This window comes from Octodon degus, unplaced genomic scaffold (assembly GCF_000260255.1).
Source record: "Octodon degus isolate 3935 unplaced genomic scaffold, OctDeg1.0 scaffold00098, whole genome shotgun sequence".
Lineage (NCBI taxonomy): Eukaryota > Metazoa > Chordata > Mammalia > Rodentia > Octodontidae > Octodon > Octodon degus.
The window spans coordinates 8,847,904-8,862,164 of record NW_004524674.1 but is presented as its reverse complement, the minus strand read 5'-3'; the positions used below and the strand labels follow the sequence as shown (position 1 = coordinate 8,862,164).

Below are 14,261 nucleotides of genomic sequence, written 5' to 3'. Positions count from 1 at the left end.
CAGGGGGCGGGGCTGGCTGGCATGTGGTGCTGGGGGATCAAACCATGGTCCCTGTGCTTTGCCAAACTTGTTCCAAGTAGGTGCTTTAGACCACTGAGCCATCTCACCAGTCCCTCCTAGTCTTTTCATAATGTCATCTGTACTATTATTATTATTAATTTTTTTTTTTTTTTTTGCGGAACTGAGGATTGAACTCAGGCTTTTGTGCTTGCCAGGGAAGCGCTTATTCCACTGAGCCATCTCCCGGGCCCCCAAAGTTTTAAACCATCTGGACTTAATTTTAATGGTGGTAGAATACAAAGTAGGCCTCCAGCACGATTTAACTGTTTATTAAACAGCCTTTTTTCCACTAATTATAGCATGACAGGCCAGGGTCTATCTCAGACGATCCCATGATGTTTCATTGCTCTGTATATTTGTATGTTAGTGAAATGCTATTTTATGTGACATTCACTGCACTATGTGTCTCCTTTCTCCTCTTTTAAATATTTCCAGCTATTTTTTCTGTTCAGCAAACTTTATGGCCACCTTAATTTCCTTAAAAAAAGGTTTTTATTGGAATGTATGAAATGTGTATATTAGTTTATGAAGAACTAATGTCTTTAAAATGTTGAGTTTTCAGACATGTTTTCCCATTTGGTTGGATTTTAAAAACATCTTTTGGTAAAGTTTCATAGTTTTCATAGTTTTATATAATCCCTGCTCATTTCTTTTCAAGTTTATACTTAGAAATGTTTTGTTTCTGTTGCTGCTATGGTTGGAGTGGTCTCCCCTGTTAAATTTTCTAGCTGGCTCTCAGCTATTGAAGAAAAATCTTGGCTTTTGTATTTTTGTACTTTTTCTCTTTAATCTGTGACTATCCCTTTCACTGAGGTATCTTATTAGTTCTACTAGTATTTCAGTCGCTCCTGAATATTCTAGAAGGCATTCATGCGTCTCTGTTTTCTCAGATATTAGTCATTCTTATTTGTTTTTCTTGTCTTAGTACATTGGCCAGCACTTCCAAACCCATGAAACAGTAGTAGCGGTAGTGGAAATCTGCAGAGAGGGAGGCCCGGGACTGTGCCAGCTCTGACCCGTCCCCTACCGCTGTCTCTCCAGGGCCCATCCCCTCGTCTACTCGTTTGTGAGCTATTCTGGGATGCCTATTCCTGGCCAGGCCCTTGCTGGGTACTTGGGATCAGGCGTAGCTTGCGCTGGAGCTTCCAGCCCAGAACCTGCACTCCTTCAGAATGGAGTCCTTCTCTGCCTGCTCCATCTGTCTGGACTCAGGTCCCCAGAGCCCTGTCCTGCATGTGTCCCAGCGCCACCTGCAGGATATGCTGAGCACAGTTCCCAGTCCCACAGTGCTTGTGGCACAGAAGGCTTAGAACTCTGCCTTCCTGTAGTCCTTCTAGACCTGCTAGGGCCACCGTCTGGTCGCGGCAGAGTCCACCACTCCCTGCACCTACAGGACTGGCTTGCTCGGGGTCTCACTGGCTGCAGAGCCAGGTCTGGTGACCAGATTCCTGCTCTCACCGTGAAAATTGCTCATTAGACTTTATCCATTCTTTTATCTTTCACTGGGGCATTTGCAGGTGGCTGGCTAGGAAATCACATAGTCTTCTCCATCCCCCAGAGTCACCCCTTACGTGACCAGAGGCACGTCAGATCCCCCCTGGGCTGCATCTTCTCAGGGCTCCTCCTTGCTTTGCTCCAGCTGCCCCTCAGCAACAACTCCCCTCCAGGGTGTATCTGCCTGCATGCGGCTCTCCCTGTCTCCTGTCTTCCATCTGTCACTGGTGTATAGTTTTGCTCTGTGCTCTGCTGAAGTGCGACCAGACTGCCTGAGCCTAAACCCCACGTGTTAATTGTCTGACCTTTGACACGTACTAGGGGTGACCAAAATATATGGGCAATGTTTATGTTTTTAAACATTACTACAGTAGAAGCAGTGTTGCCAAGAATTCTCAGGATACGCCTGCTCGCTTGGAACACACTCACCCCATTTCTCCTGCCATTTTCTGAAGCAGTTCTGGAAGTCCTCTTTCATCAGTATCTTTATGAGGTGTGATTTTAAAAAATGGTAAGTGCGGCTGCCTAGTGCTTTTGTAAACATGCTAAATCTGCTTAAGACTCTGCGGCGGCCACAATAGCACAGCTAAGGCGCTCATGAAAGAGAACTTCTAGAACCACCTCAGCACTGGCCAGAACGATGGGCCAAGTATGTTCCAAGCAAGGAGGAGAACCTCGATGGTGGTTCCTGACAACATATCTTACTGGCATAAATATTTAAAAATCCAAACATCTACTGGCTTGTTTGGTCACACCTTGTATCTTTGCCTGTTTTTTTCTCCTGTAACCTGGGGACAGTGACAGTTGCTGCTTTGTGGATTTGGAGGATTAAATGAATTAGTATGCATGCAGGGCTCAGAGATGCATGCAACAAATGCTGGTGCTGGTGTCCTTCCTGGCCTGTCTGGCTTCCCTGCCTGAGTTACCCAGGGGCAGCTGCTGTGGTTAGTTCTCTGTGGCATTCTCTGTGCTCTTCACCAGAGTTGTTTTGTAGAAGGTGATCAATACATATCTGCATCCCTTAATGTCCTCAGGCAGTGGCTGTGTCCCAAGCCCTGTGCAGGCTGCTGAGGATGCAGGGAGAAATCCATATAGGATAGAAAGGCCCCAGTAAGGCTCTTGGGCCAGAAAGTGAATCTGTCATACCTCTGAGTCTCAGTTTCCCCTCTGTCATCAAACTACAGAACAGGGTACATCAAATGACAGAACAGGGTGCACAAAAACCCAGTCCAGCACCAGCATTTGTTGCATGCATCTCTGAGCCCTGCATGCATACTAATTCATTTAATCCTCCAAACTTTCCTTGCCGGCTTCTCTGCCAGCTGCAGGGTGAGGTGGGCAAGGGCAGGCGAGGAGCAGCTCCATCCTTTTTTGGCCATGAGAATCCTCACTAGTCCTGGGCTTGGCCTCACACCATGGACATAAAAGGTGTGGAGCTGGGCTTGTGATCAGCGAGGGCGAGAGTCTGTGAGGGCGGCTGTCATGCCAGGTAGACCTGGGGTGGGTTCTGTAGAGGTGACCAGGAGGCACCAGGTAGAGCTGGCCTTGGGCTTGGGGCAGATGGCTGGGAGGGGAAGGAGTTGGGGGAAAACATCTGGCCTTCCTGTGTGCTTGCTGGCTCAGCCCTGGCTGTGCCCAGCTTCTCTGACCCCATGAAGACTTGCCCTTTGCTGGAGGAAGCGGCTCTGCACAGAGAGTGCCCACGGTGTCTCTACACAGTGGGGAGCAGTGGGATGGCCTCCTTCTCCCTCTAGGAGGCCCTGGCCAGTGGGCTGATTTTTGGCAAAGAGTGACTGAGTCAGGATTTGGAAGGTCTGAGTTCTGACGAAGAGAAGACTCAAATAGGAATTAATTAAAGCTGGCCAAGCCACCCTTCCCATGTGTCAAGGCCGGTATCCCTCTGGCCTCTTGCCTGGCAATCCTGGGAAGGCACTGTGTGTGTGTGTGCGTGCGTGTGTGTGTGTGTGTGTGTGTGTGTGTGTGTGTGTGCACATTCATGTGTGTCTCTTATTAAAGGGGGAGGAAACCAAGAGCAGATATTGGGGTGCATGGCCTGAGGTCCTCTGTGAGCCCAGGGCAGGCCCAGGGCTGCATCCCAGGACTCTGGCCTCAGCTGAGGAAAGGATAGGAAAGAAACTGCACGAGGGGAAGGAGGCAAGGACTTGGAGCTCTAAGAACATGACGTCAGGACGCAGGACTTCGCAGAGCTGTGCTTCCTGAGGAATCAAGGGGGCACAAATGCAGCTGGTGAACGTGGGGGCTCTTTTCCTGTGCTCTCAGGGGCCGGGACCTTGTGAGAGGGACTACCCTGAATGCAGTGCTGGGCATGAAGAGTGCTTCCCTCTACCCACCAGTGACTGCTTCCCATCAGTCTCTCCCCAGTTCACTCTTCTACCTCATCTGCATCCAGGACAGCCTAGAGCACAGGTCTGGGGTCACAGGGTACCAGTTCAGCTTCTGCCCGTGCCCACCCTGGGGATCCCTACCAGTTCCTCCATTCTGCAGATGTGGTATGGGGTCATCGCACTTCCCTTGCCCCCTTCCTCTGTGAGTTGTGGGAAGGAAGGGCAGTGGAAGATGTAAGCGGCTGTCTGTGTGGTGCTATTAGGGAGCAAGGAGGTGCGCCTCGGCTGTCTGGAGAGTGGGAAGGACCCTGCATGCCGCAATGCTCGGAAAGCCCCTTGGGGTCCCAGGAAGTGGGCAGGAGACGTCCTGGCAGCATGCGCAGGCAAGCTGGTCACTGCATGGTGACCAGTCCTTCCCTGCAGTTGACTGGGAAGGACTCGTTCAGTTCAGCTGTATCTTGCAGGGCTGACTGTAGGTCTCCGGCAGCTGAGCAGGGTCTGCCATCAGGATGTGCAGGCCATGACTGAGCAGTGGTGCAGCTGGGGATACAGCCCAGAGCCCTTCTCTGTGGGCTGGTGGCAGGAGAGCAAGATTTGGACCCGACGGCTAGGGCCAGACTGTGGGACTTGGGACACTAGAGGGATGAGCTTGGACTTAGCAGTTACTGGGAAGCTAGGGCAGGTGTCGGAGTGGGAGTGTAATGGAATTGGAGAAAACACCCCTGGGGTTGTGAGTGTGAAGGTGGATGGGAAAGTACTGACACCAGGAAACAGCTTTGAGCAGAGCCTGTGGGGCAGGCATTCTGTCCAGGTGACCTGGTGGCCAAAGCAGAACTATTTTTGTTTCAGGGACAGAAAGGGGACCTGGGGCTCTCGCCAGGACAGGCCCACGATGGGGCAAAGGTAGGTTCCAGGGACTCTAGCATTGAGAGAAGGGGGAGGTAGACCGTGGTGACCCCATCACACTTTGGGGGCTGTCCTGACTGGCTGTGCATGACAGACAGGAGGAGGGCAAGTTGGGGAAGGTCGTGGTGGTCGGTTTTTATTGGAAGTCCTTTGGTTTTCTCCAACCCTGAGCCTTGGCCATTCCTGGTGCTTCCATCCTGGGGTACAACCAGGAACACAGGACACAGTTTGCCTTTGGACACAGCATGGCGAGTGAGGTGTCACCTGCGTGGCTTTCTGCTAGGTGACCCTGGCATCCAGGAGCTTCCTGCCAGCCCTTGCCCAGGAAGTTTCCAGCCACCCCTCACCCTCCTCGGTTTCTCCCAGCAGACACAGACTCTGTAGAGATGGGAAGGGCTCAGGCTAGATTCGGGAGTTCCTAATCCCAAGTGCTAGCAGACTAGAAGGTTTGCCTGCAGAGACAACACTGGCCATGGGGCGCCCTCCATCCCCAAAACATCCTCCGGAACTGAGCAAGGACCTGGGGACAGGGCAGAGGGGAGAGGGGTCCACACTTTCAGCAAGGTCACCCTGGGTCTCACACATACAACCTGGAAGAATGCTCGTGGCTGTTGGCTTCCTCCTGGAAGCTGCTTCTCAAGCCAGCCCGCTGTGCCAGGCATAGATAGTGGGTATTCCCCCCAGTGCCCTTGGCCATGGGGGGCAGGAGGCCGGGGGTGTGGGGACCACTGCCTCACACCCTCACTGCCGGCTTTCCTCACTCTGCAACCTTCTCATCTCACATCCTGGGTGCCCTGGGTCCCAGGCAGCATCCACATCCACTCCCACCTGGGCCCTCCCTGTATCCTTAGAAGCCAGGGCTGAGCTTGTGGGTGAGGAAGCAGAACCCCTGAGAGGAAAGAGGGCTCACTGAAACCCTCACCACTGTTGAGTGGTAAGATGAAGCTATACACAAGGACCCAGGCTTTGTTTTAGTCCTGTGTGACCTGCTCACAGGTCTGGTGTTGGTTGTTGACACACTTGGTGACAACCGTGCCCAGCCATGGCTGTGTGTGTCTCAGGAATGCAGGGGAAAGCTGGTTGGTATGGGGAGAAAGACACGGGTCTCTTGGGTGTATCTTTAAGCCAGGGTTTTAGCCTCAGAGCCCATGTTTCAAACTCTTCTGCCCCTGGAGGCCCAGTACATGGTGGAGCTATGGAGTTGGGGCTGGGTACCCTGCTCACTCCTCTGCTCCTGTCCTCTGCTCCAAGATACCTGGAGCCCACTTTAAGGTTCCATGAACCCCCATGAGACAACCAGCCCTCAGCTTAGAATGTAGCACATCTCTACCTCACCTACCTTGTCTATATCTTGCAGGGTGACATGGGCCCACCTGGGCTCTCCGGGAACCCAGGACCTCCAGGACGGAAGGTATGCATGCTTTGGTTCTAATGCCTGTCCTTGCCCTTTGGGCTCGCCAGCACTGGAGCACTGTGGCAGGAGCACTGTGGGCCCCCTGCTGTCCCTGGCCCCTGCTCGACTCTCCAGGAGCTTTGGTGGGCATTGTGCGAGACTCTAGAGGGTTGCCCTCTCTGGGAGAAAGGGTACCTTGCCATGGAGCTGGTCCCCACTGTGGTTAATGAGGTGTGACAAGAAGGTGCCGGGCTCACTTTACTTCCTCCCAGGGAGGGCCACTTCTGAGGAGGCCTGTCTCCCTCCAGGGCACTGAAGGAGATGAGGAGTCTGTCCACAGAGCCAGTGGGGACTGCGTAGCCCAAGAGCCAGGCCTAGAGTGCCCGAGGGAGGGGGCCTCCTGTCAGTTGGGCCTGTGTTCTCTCCTACCTTCATGACCTGGGGCACATCAGTCAACCTTCTACGTCTGATGCCCTCTCAGCTGCTGCGCTGGAGGGGAAAGAGAATTGCTCAAGTAGTGACTTCTCTGTGTGTTCCTGTTGCCCACTGTGCTACCCATCCCCCTCAGCCCATCCTAGATGGGGTCTTGCTCCTTCCTCCAGTTTCTGCAGCAGTGTCTCACATGTTTCAAAACCCTGTTCCAGTTAGGCCTCTTCCGGGAAGCCCTCCACAGCACCCATATCCAGGCTGTCAGCTCCCCCCGCTCAGGCAGGCTTGGCTCAGCTCACTTCTGCTATCATTGTTCTTGGGTCTTTCTGGCCAACTGGGGCCCACACACAGGTCCATCTTTGTCTTCACTCAGCCTGGCATGGGTTGCACCGAGCAGGTGTTCAGGAAACTGGTGTGTGTGGGGGGGGGGGAGTCACGCAGGCCAGGGTTCTTTCGCCTTTTGCAGGAAACTAAACTCTCACTGTGGATGAGTCGTCCAAGGGACACCAAGCCCGGGGCCACTCCTGAGCTTCCGGCCTGGCTCCCAGCTGTGGCCGCAGTTACTGCCTCTTGGTGTCTGGTGGACACCTGTGGTTTCTCCTGGCCCCGTCTTGTCCTTGCCTCCAGTCCCCATGGCACATTGGCCTTGGAGGCCCGTGCCCACCCCCCATTCCTTTCTCCTCCACCTGCCACAGTTGAGCGGGCCACACTTCAGGTCTCAGGCCAGCCCCAGACACAGCACAGGAAGTGTGGCTGTCTGCAAGCCTGGGAGATGGCCTTTCCTGGCTCACGCATCCTGCTCCCTCCTTCCGCCCCTCTGGGCTGTAGTACTTTCTGATGGATAAGGCTTAGGTGCCTGAGGCTCCTTCCAGCCTCAGCAGCGCATCCAGTGGTGGTGCTCTACTTGGCTGTGCTCCCTGCAGGAGTCTCGTGGGGAGGAGGAGAAGCAGACTAAGACTGGCTCCTGCCTGGGTCCAGGAGAGGCTGGTAGTCCAGCTGAGAGGAGCCAGCTCCCCATGCATTGCACAGGGCGAAGCTTCCTTCTGACATTCCAGCCTGACTTTCTGCATCATCTCTGTGGGAGGCCGGGGAACAAGGGACAGGGTGGACTGAGAGGTGAGCCAACTTCCACACTGCTCTCCAGGGTGGGGAGCTCTGGTGGCACTGTGGGTGACACCAGTATTTCCTTCCTTCCCTGATTTGGGGAAAATGTATTGAATGCTTACTGTGTGCTAGACATGGACCACACGCATAGTCAGAGATCCTGCCCTATAGAGCCTGCATCTTTGCAAGCGGAGGTGGTCAGTAGAAAGAAACTTGGAAAAATAGAAGGGTGTTGAAAGCCGGCAGTGGCTGTGGAGGAGCTGGGCAGGAGGAAGGTCTCTTGGCTGGGCATTCGGTGGTGAGGACAACAATTAGAGGGCCAGAGAGTGTGACTGACCCTCCGCACAGTGTTTCCTCACTGTAGCCTCCATGGTAGGTAGCACTGTGCCCATTTTATAGCTGCAAAGACTGTGTCTAAATAGCTCTCATTCACTCACTTGTTTATTCATCCAGGCAGTCAGCTGATATGTACCTCTGCTCTGGCTCCTGTGCTGACCTTGGTGTTAAATGACCAACCGATGGTCATCAAGGAGCTCAGAGGGGTCACTGCAGCATCAGCTCCCAACCCTGTAGAGAACTAGTGCTGGCTGGGGAGCTGGGTCCCCTGTAGGGATACGGGGCTGTGTGCACAGGTATCAGGAGCTGTAGAAGCCGCCAGGTGACTCGTATGTGGCCAAGAGTGAGAACCACTGGCTTAGTGGAAATAACCCCTCATGAGTCACCCTTGGGATTTGAACCCGGGTCTTCCAACCCTCAGGCCCTTCTTCTCACCACAAGGCTGACAGAAGCAACTTCTCAGCCAGGGGAACCTCCACCAAGTGATCAAGACTCCCTCACAGGAGGTTGGGCTTAGATGGACTGGGCTGGGGTCCAGTGCTGTCCCTCCTCAGCCTCGCTTGCCTCATGAGGTGATGGAGTTAAATGACATGGTGTCCTACCTCAGCCAGTGGTGCTGGTTTGTGACTTACTGGGGTCCTCAACCCATTTCCCCCATCCCAGCGAGTACTGGAAGACAGAACTGCCTGCTCCTCTGTCTCATGCTGAGCTTAGCCTCTCCCTTCTCCCCCTCCACCCCGCCCCGGCAGACATCACCAATGGATCTTTCATGCCAAACCCCAGATGACCTGAGTCTTACAGCGCACTCCAGGTAGACATAACTAATGGATCGAGATCCATGCTTAAGTTGAGGCCCACGTGCCCTCTTTCAATCTGACTTCCTTCTCCCCCTGTGGCTCATTAGGACTCTTGCATGCCTGAGTTGACCACTGTCCATGGGAAGCTAGAATAAAATGGGAGGGCTCACCTGGGAGTGTTTGGGGAGGCTGCGGCTACCTGAGAGAATCCCTATCAGTACTTCCTGAGGATGGCGGGTTCCACAAGAAGAATTCTTCCAGGCTCCCCTGCTGCTGAGCAGCTCTGGACTTCCATGGCTCCTCTCCCATCCATCTTTCCTGTTTCACCTCTGCTCCCCTCCCAGCCTCAGTTTACAGCGCTTTCTCCCCGGGGCGCACCTGCGCCTCCCAGCGGTGGGCTCTTCTCTTTCTTCACCCCATTAATACACATTTAGTCCCACACCTGTTTCTGGAAGGCAGCGGTGGGACTATCTCAGTTATTCCTCTGTGATTTTGGGGGCCCAGCAGATGTCCGCTGAACGCATGGGCCACACACGTAGAAGTTGCGGTGGCTGTTCCTCGATGAACTGTTCTTCTAGACTTGCCACAGATCGCAGAATCCTGCACCTTCTAAGCCAGCAGGATACTTTGAGAGGCAGCTCTGGAAACGGAGCCCCAGAGAGGAGCAGGGTCACCTACAGTGTCACGGGACAGGTTACTCTCAGCCTGGCTTGTGGCTTCCTCTTTGACACCCCCGCCCCCCCTGATTGCTAAGGCTGATTGTAGGTGGCCAGGGAGTTTGGTGGGAAGATTCCTGGGCACCAAGCAAGACTGGCAACTTCCGTTTTGCTTGAGGGAAGCTGAGGCTTTGCACCAGGTGAGCTGGAGCCTGGGTGTGTAGCTGAGCTCTGAGCGGGCATTGGTGTCTGGACCCTCAGGCAAGGACAAGACCCCGTCCCTCCCTGCCCGAAGCCCAAATAGCATCCCTGCCAGCCGAGAGCCTGTCTACAGCAACAGTGAGGTGATGTCTGGTTTCTCCCTGTGCATTATAAGCAATGATTAATCTGGCTCCCAAACCAAAATAGAGACCGAGCTGTATTATAAACACAGTCCTGCGGAGACCCGCCGGCTGGGCAGCCAGCAGCCCAGTGCAGACGCTGTGGTCCCCGGAGCACCGCTGTAGCACTGCCCACCCGCTTGTGCCTACAGGGCACCTTCACCCCTGGGAAATCACTGCCCCTGGGTCCACCTTGCGGTCAGAGCCGCCCTGTAATTGCTGGGGTCCTAGAGGAGATGATGGTGTGGCCTCCCGTGAGTCTGGGCCCTGTCATTTAAAGCTGTTTGTAGGGCCAGCTTGGTAAACACCACTGGGTGCCTCTGGGAACACAGCACCTCCACACTACCACCTCTCGCCTTGACTACACTCGGCCCCTGGAAACCAGGAAAAGTGCGGGGCTCCTGACCACGGTCAAGCCTTGTATCGTGGACTTCTGACAAAGCCCATCCAGGAGTCGAGTGTGCTGGGGACCAGTCTAGCCATCACTTCCTTAGTAACTCTGGGCGAACTCCATCCCTTCTCCAAGCCTGTTTCTTCATTTGTCCAATGGACAAGGAAGCTATCAAAATGTGTTAGGTCACTTCCCGCCCAGGTATTGCAGGGCTTCGTGACTGGCCAGCGCCCCACATATGCTGTAGTGATCTGAGAGCTTTGCTCCTGTGAGTTGTATCCCTAAGGACTCTTCCCCTGGGTGGCCTTGCGGCTCTTCCCAGCAGGGCTTAGTGCTCAGGGACTTAGTACTAAAGGATGCAGGAATTGAGCCACCATCCTGGCACCGCCCTGAGAAAGCCGTTGGGCTTCAGGAAGGTCTGTTTCCCTCTCCAGGCCTCGGTGGTCTCAACTGTTAGATGCACACAGTAATTCCTGCCTCCGAGGGGTGATGGGAGAATTGGTGAGCTGGCATCTGCAGCGTTGCCCCACCATCGTGCTTGCCCTGCGCCCTGTGTCTCCTCACCATAGCCTGAGCCCGGGGCCGAGAGCTTGCCTTATGTCTGTCAGGAATTCACAGCAGGCGCCTCTGCTTCATTTTAGGGAAGAAGCATTAACGAGGTGGTTGCCTGGTGGTGCAGAGGAAGCCTCGGAGCTGGCGGTGGCTTCTCTGCTTCTCCCAGGGTCCATGCCTCTGTCAGTCCATGGGCAGTATCCCTGAGATAGCGATGGTGGCAGACGGGGCCATGCCAAGTCTCAAGGCCATGATGCGCAGCTTGGCTCAGCATGTCTCTGGGAGAGGGTGGAACATGACAATGGGGATGACCACAGGTGCCGTGTCATGCCGTCTCTGCCCACAGCCCTCCTGGGCCTCCCGAATGAGTACCCCGGGCTCCTGCCCCTCTGACTGCCCTCAGTGACTCTACTCCAGGTGCCTAGGCCTCCTTGTGCTTCCTTGAGCCCACGGAGAACATTCCAGCCTCAGGGCCTTTGCACTTGCTGTTTCCTCTACCCACAATGTCCTTCTCCAGGGAATAAGCCGGGTGTCCCCTCTATTACCTTACTCATCTGCTCAGGGCAATAAGCTCTGGTCACCTTCTTTGCAGTCCCTACCCCCCTTTCTCAGCACGGCCAATCTGTCCCCTAACTTTGCTTTTTTTTTTTTTTTTTCATAGCTTTGACTAACAGACACTAGATCTTTTATTTCAGTTTTATTTTTATGATGGCAAAATACATATACATTTTATATTTTTTAAGTACGGTTTAGAAGCACTGAGTACACTAAGTGTTGAGCAACAGATCTCTAGAATTCTTCCTCTTGCAAAACTGAAACTCTAGGCCCCTTCCACAACCTTCTCCTTCCCCCACCTGGTGTTATCTTTTATACTTATTTTGTTTTTGTAATTCTTTAATAAGAATGCAAACCCCATCAAGGCAAAGAGTGCTCCAAATGTTGAATGAAAGCAAAAGGGAGACCGAGGGAGCAACAGCAGCTAGTTTCTGCAGGGCCTTGAAGGTGGTGCTGGATTCTGTGATTAAGTGCTGTAAGCACAGAGGGGACAACACAGGCAGCAACCCTCATATACTCATCTTACCAGAAAGGAGGTGAAGCGCTGGTTCCATACTGCACAGCCAGCCGGTATGCAGTGCAGCTTTGGAATCCAGATCCGGCTCCAGATCCGGCTGAAACAGAGATCTGAACCCCTCTCTGGCTGAGCCTGGTGCCTATTTGCCTCTAGGGAAAAGAGTTCACGCCCCTCCAGCCCCCCACGCACACTCCTCAGGCAACTGGGTGGGAGGTGACATCCCAGCGGCTTGTGAGGAGGTGCAAAAGGAATGCTTGTAAACTTCTTATGCCTCTTGGATCAGAAGGGTCTGCTGTTGGTAATCAACAGAGCCAATTCCCGGGAGCTGGGGAGGGGGCCTTGCGTGTGCATGCGCGTGGACTATCTGTGCATGCCTGGGGATGTCTGGGAGTGGAGGGGCTCTTGATGAGGCTCTCTGCCCTGAACCCTCCCCTGTGGAATGGAGATGCCCTCACCCCAACCCCATGTGACTTCTCAGGGCTGATGAGGTCATGTACTCTCCGTGTGGTCCCCACTGAGCAGCCCTACACAGAGGGGGATCTTCATGTGTGTGGTGTGTGTGTGTCATATGGGGGTGGGCATTCCCACACATATTCTAGTCTTGATCTTGGGTTTGGTGCTTGTGTTTTAGACCCTGGCATTTTTTAAAACACTGGACTTCCAATCAGAAGTGAAGAGGAGGGGCTGGGGAGATGGCTCAGTAGGATAAGCGCTTGACTGGCAAATGCAAGGATCTGAATTCAATCCCCCGTTCCGCCAAAAAAAAAAAAAAAAAAAGAAGTGAAGAGGCTTGGAGTTCTAATGCCCCGTCTGTGACCCTGAGTAGGGTTGTAGCCCATGCAGAGTTGTGTCTTGGGTGAGGGGTTGTTAGAGGGCTCCCAGGGCAGGGGGTGGGGGTCCTGGTGCCAGGGAAGCCCCTGTCTGCCTTGTTCTCACTGCAGCCTCCACTTGTCAGGGGTGGAGTCTGGGGTTCCCTCCCCCCCAAGACCTCCTGATTCTTGTGAAGTGGCTCAGGTACTTGTCCTGGTGCCACCCAAAAACACACACCTATTTCCACTCTCTTGCCCTAGAGACTCTACTTGCTAGCTGGGCCATTGGATTAGAGGGCCAGAGTTGGTCCTGGGCTGTCACCAGAGTCTTCTTTATCCCTGGAGCAGCTGCGGGGACAGTGGGAGGAAGGGAGGCAGCATTTCTGGTTTGTCTGGCTGGTGTGGGTGACGTCCTTTCCACTGAAGCTTAGGAAAAGGGGCAGTCCCAATAGGGCAGAGTGATCCAGCCTCTCCTGCATATGGTGGCTGAGCTGCCCCACCCGGGGCCTGCTCTGACCATGGTCCATCGACAGGCTCCCCCCCACCCCTCCCCCACCCCGCTCCTGCCTATCAGCCCTTCTGTGGATCCTGAAGGAGCTGCCAGGTTGCAGCAGCCTTGGACACAGTGGCTCTGTCCTACTGAACTCAGCCACCCCCCAGACACATACATCTTCTAGTCTAAAAGCCCCTGGGAGCAGAGAGGAAACCTAGCTTTTAGAGGTTTAGAGGAAACCAGAGGGTCCTCTGACCCTCCGTCCTACATCTTGGTGGGGGGGCCCTGAGCACATCCTGCACCCTTGATGTAGCTGAACAGGCAGACATGAAGCCCGGCCCTGCCACTGTGTCTCCCCTGCCTGACATAGGCTCTCCCTACCCCCACCCACAGGGATACAAGGGCTATCCTGGACCTGCAGGGCACCCCGGAGAACAGGTGAGGCTTGCGTTGCACTGCCCGCCTTCTGCCCCTGCCCAGCCCTGACCTGCCCCAGCCAGGTGTTTCTGCCTCTGCCTCCCAGCCTGCAGGGGCTCCCTGCTCAGCCTTCCCTGCTGCTTACCCAGCCAAGCTGGCCTGGAGATGGCAGGAGCCACCCTACTCCAATTGGAGCCATGAATAGCTGGCCTGTTCCCTGCAATGTTAGGGGACATTATCCATGCACACGCATGGGGTTTGCAGGAATTTGGCTGCCCTGGCCCAAGTCAACAGAGCCCTGCCAGAGCCCAGAGCCCGCCAGGCCCCCCAGAGCTCTCAGATTCTGGCTGTGAGTGGAGGTGTTGTCCTTCAGAGCTGGTCTGACTGGTTTTGGAGAGGGGTGGGCTTGGAGGCCCCTGTCTCACATTCCTACCCTTCTGCCTGTCCTTTGTCAGCCCTAGGCCCCCGCCACCCCAGGCCCTGAGCTGGGTACAGCCTCTCCCCTCTCCCCTTTCCCCTCTTTCCTCTCTTCTCTCCCCTTTCCCCCCTCTCCTCTCCCCTCTCCACTCTCCCTTTTCACCTCTCCTCTCTCCCATCTCCACTTCCCTCTCCCCTTCCCTTCTCTCC

At 54.5% G+C, this 14,261-nt stretch overlaps 1 protein-coding gene across 5 annotated transcripts in view; it reads left to right on the top strand.

Moving 5' to 3' along the window:
* Col27a1 (collagen type XXVII alpha 1 chain) overlaps positions 1 to 14,261 on the top strand; it is a 115,433-nt gene that overhangs the window by 27,975 nt on the left and 73,197 nt on the right. For 4 of the 5 annotated variants that reach the window (XM_023723261.1, XM_023723259.1, XM_004638472.2 and 1 more), the window contains exons 6-8: positions 4,749 to 4,802; positions 6,163 to 6,216; positions 13,611 to 13,655. In XM_023723261.1, the coding sequence (XP_023579029.1) occupies positions 4,749 to 4,802; positions 6,163 to 6,216; positions 13,611 to 13,655 (153 nt within the window). The remainder of the gene's footprint in view (positions 1 to 4,748; positions 4,803 to 6,162; positions 6,217 to 13,610; positions 13,656 to 14,261) is intronic. The other variant, XM_023723260.1, reaches the window with a different exon arrangement.